The sequence below is a fragment of the Uranotaenia lowii genome, chromosome 2 (genome assembly GCF_029784155.1).
Source record: "Uranotaenia lowii strain MFRU-FL chromosome 2, ASM2978415v1, whole genome shotgun sequence".
In the NCBI taxonomy this organism is placed as follows: domain Eukaryota; kingdom Metazoa; phylum Arthropoda; class Insecta; order Diptera; family Culicidae; genus Uranotaenia; species Uranotaenia lowii.
Genome location: NC_073692.1, coordinates 229,098,376 through 229,125,869, shown reverse-complemented (window position 1 = coordinate 229,125,869; position 27,494 = coordinate 229,098,376). Strand labels below are relative to the sequence as shown.

The window sequence follows — 27,494 nt, the reverse complement described above, 5'->3', positions numbered from 1 at the left end:
ATAATTCTGTGCCGAGTTGGTCTAGCTGCTAGCGAATACGCTGGCGAGAGTCTGGTTTTGATATGCTAGGAGTACTGGATTCGATTACCGGTATCAGCAAGAAAACTTTTGGGTTCTTATCACATAAATTGCTAACAGGTAAGATGGGTTTCCTTGAAAATATTCAATCAGTTGCCCAGGCCAGGAAAATATACACGGATGCCGGAATTCATATAGTAAACTAGCCCACCTGTTCTTCCAAAATATACTTTCATCAACACACGCAATACATTTACTCCATAACAGTTCATACGAAGCCATGGGGTCCGGGTATAGTTTAAGCTGCATTGGAGATTTGTCGAACTAATTAATCTAAAAAATGCATGTAAGCACATACTTAGGCAGAAATTGCGGCGAATCCGTGCACCCATGGTGGATAACCAACCTACATACACGGAAAATAAAGAGTTAATCACCGTAAATTTATTTTTTGAAATTATTTTATCGGCTATATCGGTGAAATTTTATATTCTTTGAGAAAGAATATTTTAAGAATTGAAAGAATATAGACGGATAGAAGATTAGAATAAGGTGAAAGAATTTGAAAATGAGCGGAAGGGTAATATTCTTTCTCAAAGAATATAAAATTTCACCGATATAGCCGATAAAATAATTTCATAAAATAAATTTACGGTGATTAACTCTTCATTTCAAAAATCAATACTTGGCTAAAAAGAAAATTAAAAAAAAAACACATTTCATTACATCGCACAGTGGGGATTTTTTATCAAAAAAAGGTACCTATTTCTGTGACGATCGCCTAAACTGCTCTAAATTTTGGAAAACTATCATTTCTTATGCAAAAAAAAAACACGAGGAATCGAATGGTCTACACCGCTTTCTGATAAAATGACTCTTTACATCTCATTTTGCCCGATTTCCCCTATTTTTTAAGGTGCAAAGTTATAATTCCGATTGTAACCATCTACCTTGCAACCAAAAAGTCATACAAACCATACTTATTCATGTAAAAATGTCAGCTGAATCGATTGATGTACTCCACTTTTTGTTTCTACTACAAGTGGCTCATTTTGCCTCTTTTCCCCTAAATTTAAGATTTTTTTCAAATTGGGAAATTGGGGTGGTTTTGACTCTTCTCGTCAACTTCACGCTTAGCGGTATACATCATTTGATTCAGCAATAAGTTTTACACCCGATTCAATGTTTTTTGTATCTGTTAAATTAAATTCTCATGTGTAACAATGTATTTTTCAAAGAAATTTAATGAATTTAGGGGAAATCGGGGTGATTAAGGCTCTTCTCGTCAACTGAACGCTAAGCGGTGTACATCATTCGATTCAGCAATAAGTTTTACACCTGTTTCAATCATTTTTGTGCATTTTATGATGCATTGTCATTTGTTATAATGATTTTTTTTCCACATATCGCTCGATTTTACGGGAAATCGGGGTGAGTGCGGCCATTCTCGTAAGCCGAGCACTAAGCGGTGTACACCACTCGATTCCGCGACAAATTTTACACTAAATCACTTGGTTTTTGCATTTGGTATGTGCATCGCTCGATTGTTACATTGAAATTTATGCATAAATTTAAAAAAGCTAGGGGAGGATGGGGATATTTAGCCATTTATATCCATTCTTGTACAAAAAAGTGACGCTTTTAGCTAGAATATGAATAAATCTACCAGAAATGATCCTTCATGATGAAAAACTGTTGGATTACACTTTGTTTGACTGCATTTCTTTGAAAAAAATCTTAAATTTAGGGGAAAAGAGGCAAAATGAGCCACTTAGAAAGAAAAGAAACAAAAAGTGGAGTACATTCAGCTGACATTTTTACATAAATAAGTATGGTTTGTATGACTTTTTTGCTGCAAGGCAGATGGCTTCAATCGGAATTATAACTTTACACCCAAAAAAATAGGGGAAATCGGGCAAAATGAGACGTTAAGAGTCATTTTATCAGAAAGCGCTGTAGACCATTCGATTCCTCGTGTTTTTTTACATAAAAAATGGTTGTTTTTTCATGCAAGGCGTTCTTGCCTGAATTGGGTACCTTTTTTGGCTCTAAAATCCCCACAGTGCATCGGTAGATAGCCTAGTATCGGACCATCGACCGTAGCGCGAATAGTAAAAAAAACCGACTAGACCGCACGTAATGATACAATACCGAGAACCGCATCTATCAATAAATGTGTCTCGGTCGTATTTGAAGCTTTTCTGAGCGATCACATTTCATCTTTTTGTTCGTTCGTACTGCAAGTTTCCGCTTGTGGGACGAACCACGCTAGGCCTACTATTGTGTGGTGGTAGCTACAAATCTATCTCGTATCTACCACTGCAAGGTAGTAGGCCCGTGAGGAACAAAACGATGAAATGTGATGAAAAGTTTTCAAATTAAAATTACCCTTCCGCTCATTTTCAAAATCTTTCACCTTATTCTAATCTTCTATCCGTCTATATTCTTTCAATTCTTAAAATATTCTTTCTCAAAGAATATAAAATTTCACCGATATAGCCGATAAAATAATTTCATAAAATAACGGAAAATAAAAAAAGGTAAAATTTACCTTTTTGCGAGGTGATTTTTTTCCACCCCTCTTTCGAGGTAAATTTTACCTTTTTTCAATTCACCTAGCAAAAAGGTTAATTTTACCATTTTGGCATTCACCTAGCTAAATAGTAAATAATACCGTTTTCCCATTCACTGATATAAAAGGTAAATGCTAGTTGGTTTGATTGGTTTCTTCAATAAAAATAAAAACTAAATTCATTCAAAAATGTATATTTATTTGAAATAAATAGGGATATTTACCTAATATTTATTTTTGAAATGTATCACCATGTTTGAAAAAATTATTGAGGTAAGTTCTTTTTTGCCAGGCTCGTGGCAATTCGGTTTCGCGTTTTTCCGCGTCATAATGGTCACTGAATCCTCCTGCACTGCGTTCACTTTCATGCCCTTCTCCGTTCGACTAATCCTAATCGCGGCTTTTCCAGAATGATATATGGAGCATGACGTGGAATACACCTCGAAGCTGGGCCGATCTGAAACAAAAGCAAAATGTTATGACTAAAATCAGCATATCTATGATATCTAATAAAATACTTGCCATTCTATTCCGATTTTCTCTTATTGGGCACGAAGCAAAACTTCCCTTCTGAACAACAAAACAGCTTTGGCAAACGGTTACTTTCTTCGAAAAGAATTGTACCGTTTTGTTTAGCTCAATCCAGGTCAACTTCACCTCACTACGAGGTAAGTTTTACCTTATTTGGATTTACCATTTTTTTCTAGGTGAATTATACTTTTTTAGTCAGCTCAATTCAGGTGAACTTCACCTCGCTACGAGGTAAGATTTTTGGATTCACCTTTTTTCTCGATGATTTATACCTTTTTTCCAACTTCGATTCAGGTAAATTTTACCTCGCTGTGAGGTGAGTTTCACTTCGAAGAGGTAGAAGTTATCTTTTTGGCTTTCACGAGCGTTAACCTTGCTATCTCGGTAAATTTTACCTTTTTATTATTTTCCGTGTAGGTACCTCAATTAAACTTTCAGCTCCAATGGAGTTTAGTTTAGGCATTAGGTATACGTAGTTGTTCTTGAGCTAAAACTAGGATTAGTGCAAGATAAATTGAGAGTAAACATTTATTTCTAACTGTCTTGTGTGGGAAACGAAAAGGTATAATTATTTCATATTGTTGCCAATTTGCAAAAATTGAAATTTTGGCTAAATACTCGAAATATGTGAAAATAATATTTTTTCATTATTTTTCCCTTCATGTACTCATCATTGCGCACTATTGATATTTTTTTCAAGAAAAAATAAAATATCATGAAATGAAGGGTTCTCAAAATCGATCGGGTTTGCATTGGCTTTGAGGGCCCCAAATGAATATTTGGCAGAATAAACTTAAATTTTCAGTCTTTTCACACTTTCACCTACAAATATTATGAAGTGTCCACTTGGAAGGTCAATAAATTCTGTTAATGGTTTTAATTGGTGTAAATCAAAAGAATCATTGAATCAAAGCGCTAAAACCGGGTTAAGGAACTCCTCAGTTCACACAAATCAAATTTTTGGAAAAAGGAAAATAATACTAAACCAGCCATTAGAAACAATATAAAGTTAAAAGTTTAATCTTATCATTTCTTAGTGGGTATCTAATTGGAAATTTCCTACTCTGAATCAATAGTGCCACCCGCGCAAACCTAACTATACAATAGTTTTCACACCTCCAAAAGACTTGGTGGAAAACAGTTATAATGGGGCTACCGATATCCATCCCAACATCCAATTCAACAAGTAACCATCAACCGCCATCAGCCAGGCCACACTTTCTGTACAATTACCAATCCCGCGAACGCGAACGATCGGCATTATTTACTTATGTATTTTCAAACCAAACAACACACCAATAACACACATCTCTTGCAGCTCTCGGGGCTTTGCTGATGTGGTTTACTGCATCAAATGGGTGAAAATCAATAAACACATAAAAAGGAGAGCCTCTGTGATTCTTGTAATAGACGAATGTGTCAGCAATTGATGAATGATTAAGGTTAGTTTTTAAATATTTCCTCAATTTTCCCTGTGAGAATATTTCAGTTTTTCAATACTTCATCAATTGGTTTTGTTTTGAACGTTTGTTTTAATTTTTCACTAACGTTTTGAGACACGCAAAGCTCCACCGGCACATCTCGAAACCAAACCTCAACTCAAATCACATGGAAAATGAAAAATTGATTATTTTTCCTCTCGCGTGGCTTACTGAACGCCATCATCGTCGGGCATTTTCCTCCCAATAAAATTGGAAAAAAATCGGCCTGCGATAGTGAAAGCTAACTTCCAATCGACATGCACCGGGTCTGGCCAGACCACGAATCAACCAACCGACTTCTTTCTTCTCAACAACTCCTCAGTCGTCAGTTCCAGGCCGAGGAGGTTTCCTCCGATGGATTGATGAACTGTTGCTAACTCGCTGCATGAAGCACGAAATTGACTGGCCCGGGAGTGCAGCCAGCTATAAGTATAGCAGCGCATTGTAAATGATGCGTTTTGAGAAAATCGAAACATTTAATTGGCAGCAGGTTCACTAATTATATCTTGGTTTCGTGGTTCGTCTCTCGTTCCGCGACGCCATAGAGGTTAGAGCCGGGAGCCGCGATACTTCTTCAAGCTCTGAGTATCGCGACACCGTGCGTTCAGGTTCAAATGGACAACGACTTCAAGGGGTCGAATGTAGAGTCGTTCGGTTTTGATTTAATCGTTAATTTATGTGATTTATAACTGGATGTTACCCTTTGGCTTCGATGTGGGCTGCTTGAACTTAAACTACAACTTTTAATCGATACGCACCATTTCACCTTTGAATTTTCAAGTGGAGAAGTGTGTTCTGCAGCACAGTATCTACCAAGTAGAAAGCAGTCAATAGTTTCAAATCGTATTGTAAGTGCTAGCGGGGTATTCCTGACCGTTCCGCGAAAAAAAACCTCAGCCCATTTGGTTGTTGCGTAACTAAATTGGGACTGATAGAATGGAAGTAATTTATTCTTAGTTTTCTAGCTTTAAATTACACATTCGACTAGTAACTAAAATCATGATAACCTTGATGCTCTACGCAAAATAATACTTCTAGGATATACATCTAGGTAGCTTCTTTTGAATGACTGACTCTATTTTGCATATTTTTGCAAATTTTCTATCGATTCATTGAAAATCATTATTTAAGATTTTTTAAAAATATAAAAATGGATCATTGGTTGTTCCTCTCAAGCCAGGTCGATCCTCATTCATCCCCTTATAATATTTACGGCCTTTGCTTTCATTTTATTTACACAGTTTTCTGTCTCTAACTTGATGAACATAATTCCTCCAATTCACTTGGTCCATTGCAACCGTTCTCCAATTTCTCGGGCATCCCACATTTGCCAAATAACGCTCCACTTGATCCAATCTTTTCGCTAGTTGCGCCCCTGCTCGTCTGGTTCCTACCGGACTAGTAACGAACACTTATTTTGCAGGACCGTCGTCCGGCATTCTCGCAACATGTTCTGTCCAGCGTATCCGTCCAGCCTTCGCCATCTTCTGGATATTGGGTACGCCGTAGAGTGTCGTGGTTCATCCTTCGTCTCCACACTCCTTTCTCCTGCATGCCGCTAAAGATCGTTTTTAACACTCGTCGCTCGAATACTCCGAGTGTACGCAGGTCCTCCTCGAGCAATATCCACGTCTCGTTACCGTAGAGAACAACCGGTCTAATAAACGCCATTAACAGACTTCGTGCGAGGGCTAAGTATTCTCGACCGCAGTTGCTCGTGGTGTCCATAGTAGGCACTACTTCCGCTGCTCAAAAAAAGTCCATAGAGTGGTATGCCGCTAACAACATTCAGGTTGTGCCCTGCGTAATAGGAACGTACGTGTGGTGTGACAGGCGCGAGTCTAGGTTAAGCTGCTTTCGATCGGCACACGGCGGGTAAATAGCCTAGGGTTACCAGCCCCAAAATAACCAACCAAAGGAAGGAGGAAGACCGGACCACAGTCGGAGTAGAATGCCCGTTCCGTGGGGGCTTTCGAGTTGAGTGCGTCCGATCCTAGCAGTAAATTGCATGCTTTAGGTACGGAAGCACTCAACTCGAAAGCCCCCGCCGGAAAGGCATTCTAATCCGACTGATAAGACTTTACCTTCGTGAACGCTGTGTAGGACACCTTCACTGCCGCGAAGTATCCGAGTGGAACGCGCATACTGCGAGGATAAGACAATACCTTCTCCACAGTCGAACTTGTAGGGAAGAGAGTATTCACGCCGTGGAGTACACTCGGATAGAGTGCTTTCGCGTCGTCGGCGGACGGTGTAGGATGACGTATTCGCCGGGAATCATTCGAGTAGTTTCGTAAAGCCCCGGACGTGTGCTGTGACAGGCGCGTGTTCAGAATAAGCTTCTCTCGATCGGCACACGGACAGGCAAAGAGGAGAGGTCCTCGAGCCAAACCAAGCGGTGCCATGACTTCTAGCCGTTAGAGGAGAGGTCATTGGTCTCTAGCAGTGGTCTCAAAAAGAGGCAGAGCGCAATATAGTCGTGGTAACCAAGCGAGCCTCGGGTTACGATTTAAGGCTGGACTTCAAGTCATCAGGGGAGAGGTGCTTAGCCTTGAATCGTAACAAGAGGCGGGGTATATATTTATGCTGGAGTTTTGACTTGAAAACGAGTAAACCGATTAGCGCAGAAGCGTGGACTTGGTCTACCATCACGGGTATAGCCTTCGTTGCAGGTCTAACCTGCAACGACCGCAACCCTAGTTCCCACCTCGAACTGTTTAACATACTATGCTTCAATAGTGGGAGGTCTATCCGCACTAGTGCGCTCCCAGGCAATGCTCATTGACGAGACCACTTTCAGCAAAACCTCTCATCCTTACGACTCGACGTCCGAACTCTCCTCTGACGACTTGAGAACCGACATATCCTCGCAATGATTCGAGATTCCCACATAAACCTCTTCACGTCTCGAGACCTGATCTCTCCTCTGACGACTCGAGATTCGACCCCTCTTCGCATCGACCCGAGGTCGTACACATACTTCTCCTCTGCACTACTCAAAGTCCAATCTCTCCTCTATCGACTCGAGAGCTGTACTCTCCTCGTAATGACTCGAGGTAACCACTTATACCCCTCCTCGTTGATTAAAGGCGTGATCTCTCCCTCTTGCGACTCGGGACCCGACCTCTTACCGTAAAGACCCGGGGTTGACCTCTATCGTCTCGAAACCCGATCTCTTACCTCCAGAATTCGAGGTTTGCCGCCTTTATGCCCGTCATGTGCCGAACGAGAGCAGCTTATTCTAGACTCGCGCCTGTCACAGCACACGCGCGCACTAAACGCAACTACTCGGATGATTCCCGACGAAGACGCCATCCTACTCCGACTTGATTGGCCCACCCGAGAGCCACTTCATCCGTGGGTATACCTTGATCGTGAAATAACCCTTCGCAATGATTTCCATTGCGAAGAAGATCAAGTCTTATTCCTCAGCTTCGGTCGTTGGGAATCGCATTACTCAGATACTCCCCGAAGGTGGAGCATCCTATGCACATACTAGGACAACACAGTCTGCAAAACTCATCATGTTCCACAGGACTACACTCACTGAGACCTTAATTGTCGCCATTCCTTAGTCGGTCATTTACTGTTGTTAGAGTTTATAGAGGTAGTTTTCCATCAGCCTACGGATATATACCTGGATCCTCCTCCGGGTGAGTAACAATGCAATAGCTGCTCAACTGACACTATAGGAGGCTTCCCCACGTCCTGGGTGACAACCGCACAGAAGCCTGGCCTTTGGTCAGTCGAACTTACTTTCCGGGAACCGTACTCTTCACTATCACTTTACCGGCTGTAGAGTGACTCTTGACGCCGGACGAGTCAGTTGAGTCAGTGGAAGATGACGTCTAGACTAGACAGAACAAGCTGCACTCAATCGCAACACGACGGGCAGAAGTTTGAACCTCGAGTCATCACAAGAATGTATCAGACTACAGAGGTTAGGCCTTGAATCGTTTAAAAATAAGGTTGTAGAGTATTTGCTGTGAAACAGGATTCCTGTACAAGTACTGTCGTAGGGTGTACTAGCGCTAGTTTTACCTTCCGCCATCTAAACATAGTGTCACTGCAGTTCAGGGTAGGGTCAAAGCTTAGAGGTCCCAGGTGGTGTGCAGGAGGAGGGTTCACGTGGGTGTACCACGAGTCGTCCCATTGTACCTGTTTGTCAATAAATTAAGGATTAAAAAGTCGGCTACTGCATTCTTCGGCCCACGCGCTGAAGTGCGACTCCTACCCGGGAGTCTGCGTCTTCTCCAAACTTTTCCAAGAGTGAACTTGGCGACGCATAGCAGCGTGAAGAAAAAGAGCCCGATAACTTTGGTTATCACAAAGCCTGCATTGGGGCTTCTACAGGCTGCATGTTCTCAGGTTCTCTGGTGAGCTACGCTTGCGCTTCTCTCTCGGGATTGCTTAACTCGCTTTCCAGCAGTGGAACAATTTCCTCGATGTTCTTCGGGTAGATTGCATTGCTACCGGCCTTTGGTAGCCTCTCCGTCACAGTCTTCCGGTTTTCCTTTTGGGCTGCAATCAGACCTAAAACAACGTTTGCTATGAGATCGTACAGGCTCCGAACCACGGTTACTGCATCCGTAGTCTTTTTGGAGACAGGTAGGTAGGTCGTAGAGCTCCGGAGAGCTTAACATTTCCTTAACCGCGTTGCTCGTTACCTCCAGCGTTTCTGTAGCCGGGTTTTCCTCAAAATGACAAAGTAGCCTGATTGAGGATCGTTCTCATACCCTGGAAGGTCGGACAAGGTCTCAATACTTCTGGCTTAGAAGACTTCAACGCTATCCTCTACACAGCAAAAAAGTAAATATTGAGATATTACATCAAAAACCTGTATATAACTTGAGTCGCAAATGGATACATTGTCTTGATGTGTCCGGTTGTTTGAAATCATAGAATATTTTTGTACCGTTGATGCCAATATATCGAATTTCCTAAAAATGAAAAATCATGAAATTATATTTGAAGCTATGGTTTTTTTTACATTTTTATAGTATTTTGGTAGTACTTATATACAAGTCAAATACAGATATGGTCCGTAATCCGTTTCTTACTTTTTTAATTGAATCAAATTTGAACGTCAATTGAGGAAAACATCGACTACTTGATGCGATATCATACAGAAATGCTGTTATAAGTAACATGGAAGAAGACTTAAAACTCCTTCCACAAATATTTTTCAGCTAACCTCCTGACACTCAGTCTTACTAAAACGAAGTACATGATTTTTTACTCTCTTAATTGCGATCTCAATCTTTCCAATACAACTACAGAGAGGGTTACTAACTTCAAATATCTAGGAATAATTCTAGACGAAACTCTGTCATGGTTCTGCCACATTGATCAACTACAAAAAAAAATTTCATCCCTGAGCGGAAACTTATGGAGGGTGAAAGCTTTTGTTCCACGTCTTATTTTACTTAAATTTTATTTTGCTTTTGTACACTTCCGTTTATACTATTTAATAACTGTTTGGGGCAGAGCGTCGTTATCCCTTGTTTCTCGTCTACAAATCCTTCAAAACCGTTGTCTGAAAACCATATTCAATTTTCCTTTTCTCTATCCAACCAATTTAATTTATTCTAATCGCTCTCACAATATATTACCCCTCTCCATACTTTGTGATCTTCAAACTACCTATGTTTTTGATAATTTAAATTCTTCAAACCATAATCAAAACTTAAGATTCAATGCGGGTTTATGATATCACAATACTGGTCAATCTCACCATTTGGTGCGCAGTACAAGTTCAACAAGTTTTGGCCAACGTCGAATTTCCTTCATTGGTCCAACAAAATTCAACAGCCTTCCTGAAAAAATTAAAAACAAAATATTTTTAAGACTAAACTTATGCAGTACTACAAAGATAACCTAAACCGATGATCAACCAACCACTTATTTCAGTCCTTTTTTTAATTTTCTTAGCGATAAATTTAATTTAAATTATGTAATTTTAGTCATCTTCTTAGTTCCCTTTATATTAATAATTCTTTTAAATCTTAGTTTTTTCATTAGATCAATAATGGATCTCTCAAAAGGAATATTCTTCCACTGAGATTCATTTTTTAACGAATATTGTTATATTACCTCATTACATTTCCTCGCATTAAATAATCACTTTGTAAGTTCTCAGCAATAATTGAAACTTTGCTCGCGTTTTCAAGTACATATTAAGTTTTTTCTTGTTTTGCTGCCAGACATGCTGAGAACAATTAGCGTCCATTACCAGGGGGCTCAAATCGAGCTTTTTGGTGTGGGGGAGTGTGGTAGGCCGATAAGAAAAAAAAATAAAAAAAGGCCACGGTCAGCGGCCCAGGATCAAGTCATCTGAACTCTGCATTTCACCTTTTAACAGCAGAACCTTCAATTAACAAAACTTAACCGTCCTGTATAAATTTACAGCTCAAAAAAACACTAGAAATCCAAGCTTCTTTCATTGAAATGTAATGTAATATGCAGAATTTGACAATTTGCCAACTCTCCTCTAGACAAACCCTGTAAACATCCATGGTTTGCTCAGTCTATCGATAACCACAGTCTCTGAAAGCAAAAATTCAAAGAATATACCGCAAAAGGATACCGAAACATCTGTTTTCCTCATTTGATCCAGATTTCATCCGCTGCACAGGTATTAAAACTGCATAATCGGGGCTGTACAAAACGCTTAAATTATTCCACTTAACCCCAGTCAGCTCCACGACGGAACATAAACGTTATTTGCACTTCATTGCTCTCGTTTATTTTCTCTCCTTTTCTAACTTGTGTTGTTCGCCGCCAGTGTGTGTGCGTGGGTGGAAATGAAGGAATTCTGCTGCTGCTGCTTTTGCCGTATATGCGCCCAGAATGAACCATCCGGCAGACGAACAGACAGACAGACAGGAAATGTTTTAACTTCTCTGGTTGCATTTGCTGTTGGCTGGTTTTATTTATTTTTTTTTTGGTTTCGACTTTGGGCCCCACTAATCGTCCCACAGCCAGCCACTCAGACGTTTGGCATGCGTTCCTGGAAAGATTCGTGAAGGCGTTCCGATTGGACCAATTTATTGTAGCTTCTTTTTTCTGTCCTTTTCTTACTACCGATCTTATAAGGTTTTTTTTAATAATTCGGAGTCTGTTTAAAATTTATTTGTTTGAATATCGTTAAACGTAAGACATATTTTAAATTTATATTTCAAACTTCAGATTTCAGACTTTAAAATAAAAGTAAATCATGTGTTTTTCGTTCATCATTTCTGTGAAACACCGTTATCGAGTAATGGGTTCTGCAGAAATCGATTGATACCTTATTTGTCACTGCAGTTTTATTCCGAATTCCGATCACCGATTTTTCCCCAAGGCAATGAAACAGCAACGGCTGCATGTAAATCCTACCAGCCGATTATTATTCCAAACCATCAACGAAACGTGACTCACCGTCAGAGCCAAAATTTTAGCAACAGGGGTGGTTCAGTGCAGGATGACTCAATCTTTGGGAAGGCAAATGCCATACAACTGGAAGTAATTAATTGTTTCTGCTTTCACTTGGGTAAAGTTGCAGATTAATATTTTAGTACAAAATTGTTAAATTTTATAATGGACGTATTTAAGCATCAAATTGTGATAAGTTATATTTATACAAAACATTCATTGTGCTATGAGTTAATCTTTTACCCTGAATTCGTCCAAAGTCCACTTCCAAAGAGCTGGAGTCAGCATTACCAGATTGCAAACCGCTCAAATCCGTATTTTGGATGAAAAACGAAAAATGTACTGATTTCGGCGCGAGGAAGATTTACCTTAATGGGTTAAATTCCTATAAAAAAGGAAAAAAAGTACTGATTTCGGCCAATTAAAACTTGAGGACTTATTTTATTTTGTGTCGTCAGGTAGAATTTTAGTTAATCCACAGAATCCCTATGCTTTTTTCGATAATCCTTTAAAATCCGTAGGAAATGCCAAAAATTCGTAGATTTCGAGCATCGATCCGTAGATCCGTAGAAGTGCTTAAAATCCATAGATCTACGGAGAAATCTGTAGATCTGACAAAGCGGTGCCGGAGTTACTCGCGTCTTTTGATTCCAGAAAATGGGAAACAGGATCATGAATGAGTTTCGAAAACCCATCGATGTTCATCCGAAGTTTGTAATTCACCTTAACGTCATCAATTTAAAGAGCTTTATGCTCTCAACCTCCACAGGTTATGGGTTCAGCCTACCAGTGTATATGAAGAGAAGAAGTATCACCAGTATTACGTCGGAGAAGATAATTGGGCCTAGAATCTATTGAAAAGTCGTCGAATCAGGGATCTATTGGACCATTACAAAACACGGCCAATAGATCGGTGCCACTGGAAGATCGTCGAATCGGAGGCATGCAAGTTTTTCGAACCGATGCCTTGGAAAATTGTTCCAGGGAAGTTCCTTGGGCCAGAGCCCGAGGAAGGTCTTCGTGCCAGGAATTCATTGTGAGGTCATCGAGCCGGAAAGCCATCAGTGGTAGATCGTTGAATCCTAGTTGGTATCGGTGGAAGGCCATTGGGGTCAGTGCTGCAAATTTTCAGTGTCAGCTTTCAATATCCAATTAATTTATTGCGGTGTATCGGTCAGTTCAATTCCAACTGGATTCATACGAGAATGAACAGAAAGCTCAATCCCGAAAGCACTCTGCACACTCATTCACCAATCGGAGACATCGATTGTTAGTATACATTCAGGCTCTTTGCAGGTTCATGAGATTAGCAAATCTTCATTTTCAGTTTCAGGCAAACAATGCTGATATTGATGAAAGCTTTATTTCAATATCATTAAGTTTAGTCGAATGGTGACAAAGCTTGGGCGAATCGACTCGCTAGGCTTGCGGAAGAAACTATGTGCACGACAATCCACGATGAAATTAATTATGAAAAAACCTTTCAAAATTGCGTTTTTATTTGAGTAGTTGGTCACTTGCATGCGATGTCAATTTTTTATATTGAATTTTGTTGAACTTCTCAACATTTTGTTTTCAAATCCTGAAACTTATCATAACCAATTACGATTGCAGGTTAATATTATGGAATACTTATGAATTTGCTAGTAAAATAATCCGAATGCAATAAAACTGATTAAATCATGAGGTGGTCATTTTATTTATCACAAGGATGATCTGAGAAAAACTAAAAGAAGGTTAGTAACAAACACTATGTGCAGATAATTCGTCATAAAAATAGACAATAGATATATGTATTTTGTCATTCAAGTCATTGTCGCTAAAATACCCTTGAGAAAGTTTTAGTAAATTCTACATCAATAAGAAATTTCTAACCTACGAAGCCACCCGTCCCTCATCTGAAAAATCGTTTAGTCATAGCGGTTTACAAATCGTGTTTTCATTTCAAATTCCAATTGCAAAAATGGCAAAAACAATGTCTACCGAAATTATCAGCAACTTTTGCTGACACTGATTGAATGCTACAGCTGCATTCACTGATCGAATACAAAGACCGAAAATCGCTATCGTAGAAGCCGAGCGAAACAAGTTTGTTCTGGTTCACGAATGTGCTTTCAACTGACTGACAGCTATATCGACAAAGCTTGACGAAAGCATGAGAATGACTGAGCCGATCAGAAGCTTTTGAATTTGCTGACGTCTCGGCTCCATTCATGTCAGCTTGAACTTTCTACACTGATAGAAATTCAAAGTCATTCTCATTTTGTGCTTTCAGAAAATTGCAGCACTGATTGGGGTTTGTCAAGCCGGGTATCCGTTAGAATGCAGTCAAGCTGGGAATCCAATGGGGGGTCGTCGAAAAAGGAGAGCAACTGCTGAAGATTTTTGGACCAGAGTCGACGAACCAGGTCGCTTGGAAGGGTCGTCGAACCGGAGGTTCAAAGAGGTCTTTGAACTTTGAGGTCTTTGAAGGGTCGTTGAGCTGAGGTTGTTGTTGGGTCCGATATCGTCAGACGATTAGAAGGTTGTCGTGCCTGCAAACCATTGGAAGATCGTTGAGCCGGGAATCCATTGGGAGGCCATCAGATAGGAATGCCATCTGGAAGGTCGTTGGATCTGAGTGAATGGACGATAGGTCAGAACTGTTTGGAATGACGTCAGAAACCTCACTGTACGTTATTATGTTGTTCAAGCACCCTTAAACTATTATGAAAGAGAAAGTTTTGACTCGGAAACCTCTCATTATTATAACTCGAAGTCTGAACTCTCCTCTCACAACTTATGAACCAACATCTCCTCGCAATAACTCCAGATTCCTACATAGACCTTTCCTCTTCGCGACTCGAGGCCTGATCTCTTATGACTTGAGATGTCGAGGATTGTCACCTTTATGCCCGTCGTGTATCGGTCGAAAGCAGCTTTGCCTAGACTAGCGCCTGTCACAGCACACGCGCGGGACGTAACGCAACTACTCGGATGACTCCCGACGAAGATATCATCCTACACTGACTCGAATGGCTCACCTGGTATCGAGAGGCACTCTACCCGTGAGTATTCCCCGATCGTGGAATAACCCTTTTCCAACGATTTTCACTGCGAAGAAGGTAAAGTCTTATCCCCGCAGCTTCGATAGTTGGGAACAGCGCTACTCAGATACTCCGCGCACCCTTGACCTCCACTACGTAGAAGATGAAACCTTAGCTTCGATCAAGGGAACGGACGCACACAACTCCTCAGGTGCTCCCAGGCGATGTAGTCATCCTACACCGTTCGCGGACTGTCGATGATTCCTGCTCCTTTGCAGGACAGTCATGATCCGGGTGAACTCGCTAACCACATGTCAAGTATTGGAGTCCGTACACATCCTCTACACCACGTTGTCTACGGTCGTGTCGGGCCCACAAACCGCAAGTATGTTGATACGTTCCGCCGCAAACCTCGGACTGGGACGATGCGACATCCTTCTCTAACAATACCGAGATGGGCATGAAGCCCGCCACTACAGGCGGCTTCGTACGCCGGTTCATCAGCCGCTGAACGCTGCTAAGTCTCTGTAGGTTACACTGTCTTTCCAGTGCCTGCCTCCAGGCCGCCGCTCCGTACCACAAGATTGACGTGGTCACGCTTGACAGTATCCTCCTTTTGCTACTTCGGTTTGCCGAGGAGTTCGACATCATCCGTATGAGTGCGGCCGCGGCCGTTCTCTTACACACGTAGTCGACATGACTCGCGAAGCTGAGTCTTTCGTCGATCATATCACCCCAAGACACTTAGGCTGATGTCATGCTGGAGCAACTAGCAACGCAACACAACGCAACGTTCCAATAAGAAAGCGTTGCATCGCATTGGTATGTCATGCTGGCGTGACCTGTCGCTTTGAAATTCCCTACAAATCATCACTTCTCTACATCTGATAATGCTTTGAGTCGTCTCCTTTCTTTTGGGAGCCATCAAAAACTCATCAAATCACGACCCGGATTGCAAGAATGCCGAAATTTGAACCGACAAAATTCCTTGTTATTTTGCCGGAACTAAGAATTCATGAAAATTTTCTCACCGATTAAGATATTTTTTAGTTTATTATCACAAGTTCGGACAGATCTTCGTACTATTGTGCTTAAAACTCGGAATCACTGCTTCAAATCGAGAAAAAACAATATTCCCATTGGATTTCCTACTAGTCGCGCTACAAAACACACTGGCATCAGATTTGTCGCGCTTTACAAAGCGACCAGTATGACAGGTCTACGCTTTTTCCATGGAGATCAAATGAGAGCTGGTTTGTCGCGTGATTGCGTTGCGTTGCGTTGCGTCGCTAGTTGCTTCAGCATGACATCAGCCTTAATTGCGCGTTTGGACACGATATCACACGATTCAACTGCAATGGTACCTGCTTGGGGTGAGATCAGGTTGGTGATCAGCACCATCTCGGTTTTGTGCATCCAGCTTTCCACTTCCTGGATAGCTACTTTGGAGAGTAGCTGTACCTCCGCTGTCGAGGAACATATCGCCAAGAGGAATACATCATCCGCAAATTCTACGAGTTCAGCTTCCGATGAGAGACTTATTCGTAGGAGCTCGTCGTACGTGGAGTGCAGGACCGGGCCAAGTATTGATCCCTGTGGCGCACCCGCCTAGACCTCTTGTGTGCGTATGCCCTTACCGGCCATGTACTGTAGTTTGCGATTGCCAAACTGTTTCTCGGAGAGTCCACCCGCACTGAATCACCTTCTCCAGGACCTTACCCATTGTGTCCAGTAAACAGATCGGCCGGTGCGCCGATGGATTTCCTGGAGGCCTACTGGGTTTTGGCAGAAGGACTAATTTCTGCCGCTTTCCGTTACATATCGTTACAATGATGATCGGAACATATCGAGAAACTCCCTGATCGTGGCCTTCACTGCGACGTTCGGAATTCCGTCCGGTCCGGGGGCCTTCCTTGGACTTGGCAATTTCGCGAAGTTCATCCTTCGTAATCGTCTCCTCTATGCTGGTATGCCAGTACGAGACCGTTGGCCAGCGGGTAGCATCGTGCTGTGGGAACAGCTCGTTGATGATCACTCTCAATTTGTCTGGACGTTCATATGTTACTCCAAACTAGTATGAAAGTGTATTGCCTAAGAAACCTGGTCATAAGGAACCGAGTAAATACTTCCTGGCCACTGCGAACGAAGTGGCAGGGAACGAAGAAGTAGACTAGCTAGCTAGAGAAGAATCTCAAGGAGAGTTGATTGGACCTAAAGTTTTCTGCGGGGTATCGGGGAGTGCCTTGACTAGGAACTACGAACTGCGAAAGCACCACTATTGTTTCCAACTGGAAAACATCGAAGAGAGCAAGTCACACAAAAAGATTCATTGAACCAAGCGCACGACTCCCCAAAATCAATGTCTCTTGACTGGACATTGGGCTCCAAAGCATCTCAAAAGGATAAACATTATTCAAAACGATGACTGTCGATTCTGCAGGTTCAAAAAGTAAACTGCAGAGCATCTTTAATGCAACTGCTGCGCCCTTCTTAATCAAAGAGAGCGAATACTTGGGGCAAAATTTATAAGCGCACAAGACATATGGTTGCACATCAGTCCTGAGAAGGTTATACGGACATCTCCGATATCCGAATGGGACAAAATGCTTTCAGCTGTCACTCACTGTTGCTCTTAGTTCCAATTCTAGTTTATAAGTCAAATCAGCTAGCACAGACTGAAAAGGATGTTACTATGAATGCTTCGAGATTGTTCCTGCTCCGGCTAGTAAGATAGAGTGGCTGGCAAAGTAGAGATTTGAAACGCTGTTGTCATGATTAATTGTGTCATGTTTAAGTACCTTCTACGTGACTTCTGAATTATTATAAAAATACTTTAATTTATGATTATCTTTCGAATAACTTTTGAAGGATTCTATGGATCGAGTTTAAAATTTGACCTTGTTACTTCTTAATTGAAACGCATTAATTTGCTTATTGACTATCAAAAGACGCCACAGAATAACTTGAAAGGTACGCCAATTATCTTAATAGATCAGACTCTAGGTTCTATTCTAAGACGAAATTCACCGGATCAATTTATCCATCGCTCGGGCATCAGCAGATGCTAACACCAAATTTTAACTATCCCATATCCATCAACAGATTCCCGAGCTAATATTTTCCTGGTCATATAATACACAAAACACTCATCTGCATTCCATAAAAATTTCCAGCTATCCAGCTTCCTAACGTGTTTCGGTTTTTCGAAAAAACACACACAGCGCACACAATTCCGGTCAACTCATAAACAGAAATTTAAGCGAGAATCGATGCAATTTCAGGTTCAGGTCGGGTTAAGGCCGTCCAAGATCATTTCCTTACCTTGCCACCGCGCGAACCAGAAACCAGATTCCGACTTTCGACACTGATGAGCGCAGGAAAAAAATAACTAAGTGTTTGTCAAAGAGCAATATAATAAGAAATCAGCCAGAAAAAAAACACCGCCCGTTAAGTGGGCATGGGTCACGTTTTTTTTTGGGTGTCACTGGCTGGGTAAGAAAAAATATTTAAACGGTCTCGAGCTGCCAGAAGTTGAAGGTGTCTGTTGCCGGTGCGTCTATTTATTCTGGTGAATGAGTAAAATCAGGAAGTTTTTCAGAGATTCGCCATAAACCGGTCCGGGACGGCAAGTTATCTGATTCCGAATGACTGTGGTGGCAGTTTTATGGTTGCATAATATTGATTTCAGAACTATACGGAATGGATTTGCACCGTTTTGTTAGCAGTGAGTTTATCGCAAATTGTTAAAAGTTTGCAATAAACATTACCCTTAGCCCATTCGAGACGGAGGCCTCTTCGAGACATTCGAAATAATAGTACTTCACTCTTAGATAACTTTGATGTCGTTGGATTTTAATCAAAACTAACTATCAATAAATTTTGCCTAAACTTTTCAGATTCCATTGGTATAAGAATATTATTTTTCCGCTCAATAGTAAACTCACAATGAATGATTGTTTTGACAAACGAACAAAAATTCCATAGCACACATGGTGTGCAATCGGGTTAAGATGTTGGATGACAATACATTGTTGGCAGAACGTGATCACCACTTTCTAATTTTTTTTTTAATTTCAAAACTCTCAGTGACTTTTACTTGAGTCAATGTCATTAATACGATTGCTAATATTAACGATACAAGTTCGTTACCAGGGATGATCAACTAATAGACCGATTTAATTGTTTTGTACTGCTTTATTTATTTTCTACTTTCTCTTAAAATCTAGAAATCTAAAATCACCTATTGAAGTTGTTGGCATCTTAGTATGATGTTTTTAAGGTTGTGGAAGCAGCATTTTGAATGTATAACAGTTAGGCAGAACAATAACCATGATTCAAACTTAGGACTCTAGGAATCTAGGATTACTTAAGTCCCCAAAACTTTGATTATGAATCCAAATGGGCTATTTGATTTACCGGAACTCGGTTTAAGAATCCATAATATTACGAGCTTTGGGTCCATATACCTTGAACTCATATCCTTTCATAAGGGGCTTTTCAGACCTTGAGCTGAATGGATTTTGAGCCTCATGAATTTCTGGCTTTACTGACCTTGAACCTCGAAGACGAAATGTGCTACGGATTTTGGGCTTTACAGATTTTATGCTCCGAAGGTTTCTGTATTTTGACCTTGGAGCATACGGCCTCGAGGCCTTACTGACCTTGATCTTTTCGGGCATACGGCCTTGCATTAAGCTCGCCAGATCGCCCGGTTTTACCCGGACTTGCCCGGATATTTGCTACAAAATTTGAGAATGATCAGGTCCAGCCAGGTTGCCCAGATTTCGTTGAAGAATGCCCGGATTCTGCCCGGATTTATTCACTTTTTAAGCGAAATTCTGACCCTAACTAGGAAAATTAACAAAAAAAAGACCAAAATTTGGTTCCAAGATCAGAGATTCTACCCAAAATTCAAAATTTAGAATTATTATTTTAATGTTTATGCTAGAATACAACAGTTAAAAATAATGTGTGGTAAGAAAATTATTAGTTTAAAATTAAAAAAAATACTCTGATCTTTCTTCAATTAATTTGCATTGAAATAAAACGCAATTTTCAACGGAACCCGGAGTTCAAAACTGTCTCGAAGAATGAAATGAAAAATTCTAAAACTCACTTAACATTTGTTCAAGTATCGCATGTCGCATCATTAAAAAAAACGATCAATCATATAAAAACAAATGAATTAATGGTTAAATTTTGAATTTAGAACTCTTTGTCGCAAGCTTGGAACCGTAAAAAGAGGCTTGTATTATCATTTTCCAGCGATAGTGTTTAATTCAAGAATTACCGCAAGACAGAAATAAAAATTAATCTAAAAATCATCTTAATTCTCGGCACGATATTTCAAATTTGCGGAGTTAAATAGTCCTGGAAAAAAGTTATAATATAAATTATAATTTTTTTTTGTAGAGAAATGAATCCAACTTAGATGAAATTTCAGGGACTAGATAAGAGAAAATCGATGTTGAAAAACATGCGAAAAAAATTCGCCTTGTCTCCCGGTGAGACTTGAACCCACATCTTGCGCCTCTCCGGGGCCCATGTATTAACATTCTACTACAGGAAATAGACCAAGAAAAATGATTATGATCACATGGGAGAACTATTCCCTTCATTCCGATAGACATCGACACTCAACCAGTATAATATTCATACGCCAGGTTGGTCTCCTGTAGTAGAATGTTAATACATGGGCCCCGGAGAGGCGCAAAATGTGGGTTCAAGTCTCACCGGGAGACAAGGCGAATTTTTTTCGCATGTTTTTAAACATCGATTTTCTCTTATCTAGTCCCTGAAATTTCATCTAAGTTGGATTCATTTCTCTACAAAAAAAAAAGTTTCGCTGACTGAATGTTTGAGTCAAGACCCATCTCTGGGTCGCAATTTAAAAATATAAATTATAATTTTAGGCACAATTTTCCCGTATGTTTGGATATCCTGCCGCTATTAAGTCTAGTCCCATTCTGAAACACAATGCTTAAAATGCTTTAAAATTGTTACAATTATTCATTATTGCATGGTACCTATTCATGTTTTGAGTAAAGTATTCCAGGAAAATATCATTGTATTTAAATGGTAAGAAGAAGTGATTTTCTTTCAACAAACAAACAAGATAAAATAAAATTATTGCTTTATAATTAGTTTTTTCTTTTTGTTTTATTTGTTCGATTACACAAAGCAACATAATTCTCATTTTCCGTTGTGCCAAAAGTTTAAGAGCTTTTTTGAATTCATTTGATGACGGTGATTCCAAATATGCTATTTGTTTTTTTTCTACAAGTTCCAATTTTTGATATTCAAAGGTTAACTTGTGAAAAAAGGTTAAAATCTTTCTGTTATCTATTAAAAAAGAACTTTTCTAAGATATTCGAAAGAAGTAAGAAATCGAAAATTTTGAATCAATGGTCAACTTTTCCGAAGGCTTTTGAGATAGGTTTTCTTTTAGTTTATTTCATTTTTTTATCTGAAACTAGAATAGTTAGTTAACATTTTAATCCTCGATCAAATGGAATAAAAATAAAAGATTTGAAGTCAGTTTTTGTTTTTATAGAGGATTGTCGGTTCATTTGTTATCAATGGTTGATTTTACTCGAAGCTTAGTTATTTGAAAGTTTTAGATAGAATCTGACAAATGATTCGAATTCAAAACGGCAAAACCCTTAAAATCAATTTTATCATCAATCAATTTTATGTAAACTGTTAAGTCTCTTGGATTTTGATACCTTATATGTAAACCATTCAACTTGGTTTTAGCTTTGCAAGCTCAGCTTAGCTGGATTTTGTACAAAACTTTTAAAATTTGTTATCCTGATACAGAGGTATTTTCCAAAAAAATATTACACAAAACTTTATAACTTCATCATTTACCAGTTTTTTTAAATAAATTTTACCCCAAGAAACTGACTCAAAATAATAACATTTGTTGAAAAAATCACTGTAACTATTTTCATTGATAGAAAAATCCACATATTTCTGCATGACAAAGCTCTACTGTCTACTGCATTCATTAATTAATAAGTTGAGAAAAAAATGTGTCGATGGAAATAACTCGATTAACCTCTTCTTAGAAATTTATGCCAAAAAAATCTGAATTATTTGAATAGTGTAAGGTCGTATGTAGTAGAAGGGTTTGAAAATGTTCTACAATGTTTTGTTTAAAATTTTTATGGCTATTTCAAACAAATTGCCATTTGTGATCTTTGATTTCTAAAATAATATACGAAAATTGTACCTTGAATTTCGAATTCATGGGTTCTGAACCCAGTGTTCAGAGTTTTGAAATAGTACAGTCAAATTCGAGTATAAATCGATTTGGACAGCAAAATTTCGAATTCCAATTTTACTACGCTATGAAATTCAACAATAAATGTTTTGTTATGTTTATTGGTCTACAAACTTTGACAAATCATAAATTAAAAAAACATAGTTTTGAATAACTTTTCCATATATTTTTTAAAATCATTTCGAAATTGAAAATTCCTTGGCTATAAAAATACAGTCGGTGAATCTTATTTGAAACAAACGTATCATTCCTATTTACATCTCAAACGTTGATATTCTGGTAAATAATTCCTAAAAACTGTTAATTCTAGACTGTGAGACTTGTTCCCCATTTATTTTTTAAATTTTCGCAACTATGTTTGAATAATTGTTTCTAAAAAACAAAAAATTGAATATTATTTTTGTTTTTTTTTTCAATTTTTTGGCTTTTTCAAAATAGAAAAAAATTTATATTGAATTGTAAATAACATATTTTTCGTTTTAAAACTTGGTTTAAAAAAAATCAGAAGACAAGTTGGAAAATGGCACTTAGTCAATTTAGTAAATTATGATCAAAATTACCCTGATTTTTCGTTAGGTAATAACTTTTAGTGTTGGCAATATTTCAAAAAAGATTCTGAATACTGCGTATAGATAGGATTTTTGATCTTTCAAAAATTACCACTGATCAGTAAAAATTTATTACACTTGACATTGCATCTATTACTGAATTTAAAACAGTTGAAATCAACATTTTAATTAAATTTACCATACGAGCGAGTTACTAGATTGAACGCATTTCAGAAAAATTTAAAATTCAAAGAGACATGCATTTCGTGAACTGTAATTACACACTTGGTTTCTGTAACTTATCAAAAATGATATAATATCCTATTTGATTCATTTGAATACTTTTTGGTTCTAATCATGGCCATAATGACGACTGGGTAATTGAAAACATTGATTAACACACCATTTCTAATTTTTTCGTGAACATTTTTTAAAAACATCTATCTAAAATATGTTTTAAATGCATTATAGTTTCGTCAATTCAAGCTTCAAGCTACCCATACAAATTTTGTGTGGAATGTTTTTTAATCATTTTGAGAATAGATGATAAATACCTTAAAATAGAATCGAATTCCCTAAATGTGCAATGATATGAATGTGATGATCAATGAAATAGTTAAGCGGAAAATGTTGCTATACTTCGACGAAATTGGACCATTCTGAGAAACCTTGAATTGGGAAAACCGGGAATTCCAAAATAAAAAGTTGTGGTAACCCTATAAAACATATTTTACCAAAATAATCGTGAACAGTTTTTAAAAGACGATGATGTATTTAGTCAAAAAAAATTTTTCTTCTTGTGTTTTGGTGAACAATTCTTGGTTCTTAACCTAATATGCCCGAATATTGGGTTGAAAATTTTGAAATCTAATGCCCGGATTTTGCCAGGTTTTTTTCGATTAGTTTGAACTTTACAGACCCCGGGCGTTGCAGATCTTAAATGGTGTGAACCTTAAATCTTTTATGGACATTTTATCTCTCAAATCGTTCCCCATACTGTTTTTGTGCTTCTAGATTTTAGACGTTATTGAATGTAGTTTTACGAAATTACGTATAACATGCCTTGGCTGTGTGAACCTTTCGTCTCAGGGACCATAGACTTTTTGACATAGGGCCATACAAATTTTGATCAAACAAACTTTCGCGTAATGTACCATTCGTTTTTACAGACCTTTGGTTTTTGCCATTGCTGTTCTTGATGTGTTGACAAAGTAATGGTTAATATCCCTTAGACGGCATTCATAAAGTCATCGTTGAAAATCTTGGCTTGAACAGGGTTTTTACGGTACATAATACGGTGCAAGTACATAATACGGTCGAAGACTTTGTCTATCTCGGCTCCCTGGTGACCAGTCTTCACAAAAACATGTACCGAGTCCAACTTGAGTGCGGAATTCCAGGCGCAAGTTTTCTCTGAACTTGCACACAAGCTTGTACTTGGGTTTAGTTCGAACCTGAACTCGAGCACATTTATTGTACCCGAGTGCGCGCCCCGATGTTCGTACCCTGGTTCGCTTCGGGTTCGTACCGAGTTTTGTACTCATAGTAGCTGGCTGAACTGAGATTGAATGTGTCTGCCTGTGTATGCCTGGGAGTTGAATGCGGTATTAATTATTTTCTTCAGTTAGTTTTTCTATCGTTTGTGCGTATGTTATTCAATTTCACTGCTGTTTTTTGAGCATTTTTGGAGTTATGTATGGGGTGGTAAAACCGATACATATATATGGTTGGTTTTTGAAAATTATTGATGAAATTTTTTTGTCTGTTGGCCAAAAAAACCGATTAAAAAATTCGGCCGAAAATTTGTTTGTTTGAAACTAGATAGTTCCCAAATATTCCCAAATATTTCATAAAATCACCGGTTGATGTTTTTATGAAACATTTGGGAATTGCCGTTTCAACTCTCGCTCCGCAAACCTCATGAAACAATGTTTATGTTTATGAGGCATTAAAAATGCAAACATTAAATTTATAAATAATCGCATGGCGAATAGAAAAAATGTAAAATTTTACATAATTTGAATGATTTAAAATTATAAAAAAAAGATCCAATTGACAGAAATGGAAAAACGGTCAAATTTTCAAAATGTCAACAATGAAAAAAATATAAAAAATGGCTTTAGTGACAAAAAAAGAAGAAAATGGCAAAAATATCACAAATGGCAAAAATAAGCACATGCTTAAATGGCAAAACCTTCTTAAGCTGTTCGAAAAACATCCGTTTCGAGGAAATTTGAGTTGAAATTTGATGGCGTTCTCCTGGCAGAATATGTTATCCGATTTTTATGATATTATATTATTTATTCAAGCTACTCAACATTTCATTATTAGGTCGATATGTATTACCAGCTTTTTAGAAACTGGTTCAGACAGAAAATAGTAAAAATAAAAAACAATTATATTTCCAAAATACTTATACCTTCTGACAGCTTTGCTGTATTTGAATGTTTCATTGATGTTTGGAATTGTCAAGAATACATCCATCCGACGATGTTTAGATTTGTTGGAATCCAATGAAAGTTTTGACCGCTATTTCGGATCTTCCACTAGAAAAAAAGTCTTACTTTAAAATCGACATCTAATTTTGGCTTTGCTTAGCTGTATTTCATTTCTCTATGAGCCGATTTTTTAAAATTAAATTTTAATTTTCTGTAGTTAATTTGATTATCGTTTTGAATGAACATACTAGGTCTTATCATATTGACCCGAACAATGTTGAAGGGTTAGAAATGACAACAAATATTTTGACTATGAAACTGGCAAAAATGGGAAAAAAATAATACTCATAATAATTTGGAAGATTTGTAGTGGTAGCTTTCCACTGATAAGATGTTGAAAAAATTTAATGCCTCATTTTATTGTACACCTATCAAATTGAGAATTTTATATAATTTCTTTTATTTGCTCTACAATTAATTCGTTATTTGAGCCCTGTTAATACCGGGACAGTAAATTGTTTTACAATTGTATATCGCATCATCTATTTATTTAATTGTTTTTTACACAATTACTTCATAGAAAGATTATGTTCATCATTCTCAAAAGTTCATAACAGGCCGTACTAGATTTTTCGAGTATTTGTAGACTGGATTAGTCGTACATGAAATAATGTTTTTATTGTCTTTCAAACTTCGTTTGAATGACATATTCTTTTAATGTGATATCGGGCTCTGAATCGGATAATGAAATTTAAAAAAAACGCAGTAGAACAGTTTTTAAGTTATGCTCGAAATATGAAATTTTAAAAAAAAATTGAAAAGTACTTGTACTGAAATTCAAATATCTCTTAATGCATGACGTGAATTCGAAATCTCTTATTTGTATATTAAAGGTGAATAAATTTTCTATCGATCATGCAAACTTTATTTTTGAGTATGATTTACAGTACATATTGTTGATATTAGTGACTTTATGATAGTTTAAAAATATAAAAATCGCATTTTTATAGAGAATATTTTGTTTTAGCTTTAGTTTCAGACTCGAAGGTAATATGTTAAAAATTCGATTTTCTTTTGTACTTAAATATCAATTCAAAATAAAGATTTCAAGTGATTGTTTATCAAAATCACTTGAAAATTGAAAAAGTTATGGTAACTTTACCATAACAGGATTTTTTGCATATTTGAATAATTTGGCGAACCACGGTGGTAAATCTCACTCGCTCCAAGTCAAAGTTAGTGAATGCCAAATTTCAAAGTTAGAAGGCCAAATGCCAAATTTCAGATTGATCTGACCATGGGGAAGGCTGCTTGAGTCTCAAACGTTAATAGGATTTTGAGGTATTTTGCTCGGGAGGAACAAAAAATACTGGTTTTTCTTTAAATACTTTTTTCTTCACTGGCCGGTTGCTTTAATGAATAATTTTCTTAAAGCCTGAATTCAGAAAAATATTTCACTCGAAGACTGTAATCCGATTGGACTTAAACCAGAAAATTTATTGCGATGGTAACATTCTAATATTGTTTGTTTTATACGGAACTTGAATGTTGATATAAAACAAAGATTTTAAGTTCTTATTTATCAAAAATCGGTTGAAAGTTGTAGAAGTTATGTTCAAGGTTGCCGAAATCACGTAATAATCCGTAATTTTACAGAATTTTGAGCATATTTTCGTCACAGATTCTATGTCATAGAAAAAAATATTCACAGATTTTTGAAATTTTGTATACTTTTCCAAACTAATAAATTTTCATACCAATACTTACTTTGGATTTCTGAATCAAATTCACGAAAATGTTATAAAGTTAACACTGTATATTGATACAGTGTTGTAATTGTAATATTGTAAAAATAACCATATGCGAAATGTTTTTCAGTGAAAATGGTAACAAACATCACAGAATCTTGTCACAGAATTTTGTAGCCAAATCAAAGAAATATAGAACTTTTTTTTCAAAAACACACAGTTTTTTCCAGTTATGGTTATTTTAAGTAAGTAATATTAGCATAGGAAGAATAAAACATGGTAAATCTAACCAGCTGCAAGCTAAAATTAAACATTGCCTTACCAGAAGTTCACAAGCCTAATTATGCAAAATCTGACTATCGGAAGGGGTTGCAATTGAGCCTCAAGCGTGAAAGGGATTACGAAATATTGTGCTCGGGAGATGCACAAAAAAC

At 38.0% G+C, this 27,494-nt stretch overlaps 2 protein-coding genes across 3 annotated transcripts in view; one reads left to right on the top strand and one right to left on the bottom strand.

Annotated features, from left to right (window-relative positions):
- The window catches only part of LOC129744419 (nuclear receptor-binding protein), a 151,689-nt gene that overhangs the window by 15,281 nt on the left and 108,914 nt on the right, over nucleotides 1-27,494 (top strand). The gene's annotated exons all lie outside the window — the stretch shown is intronic.
- On the bottom strand, nucleotides 15,345-15,770 carry LOC129742382 (uncharacterized). Its single transcript, XM_055734283.1, has one exon. It carries the CDS (start codon nucleotides 15,768-15,770, stop codon nucleotides 15,345-15,347), a length of 426 nt encoding a protein of 141 aa, XP_055590258.1.

Excerpts from the sequence above, each read along its gene's own strand:
- LOC129742382 (XM_055734283.1), bottom strand. The coding sequence starts at position 15,770 with ATGATCGACGAAAGACTCAGCTTCGCGAGTCATGTCGACTACGTGTGT.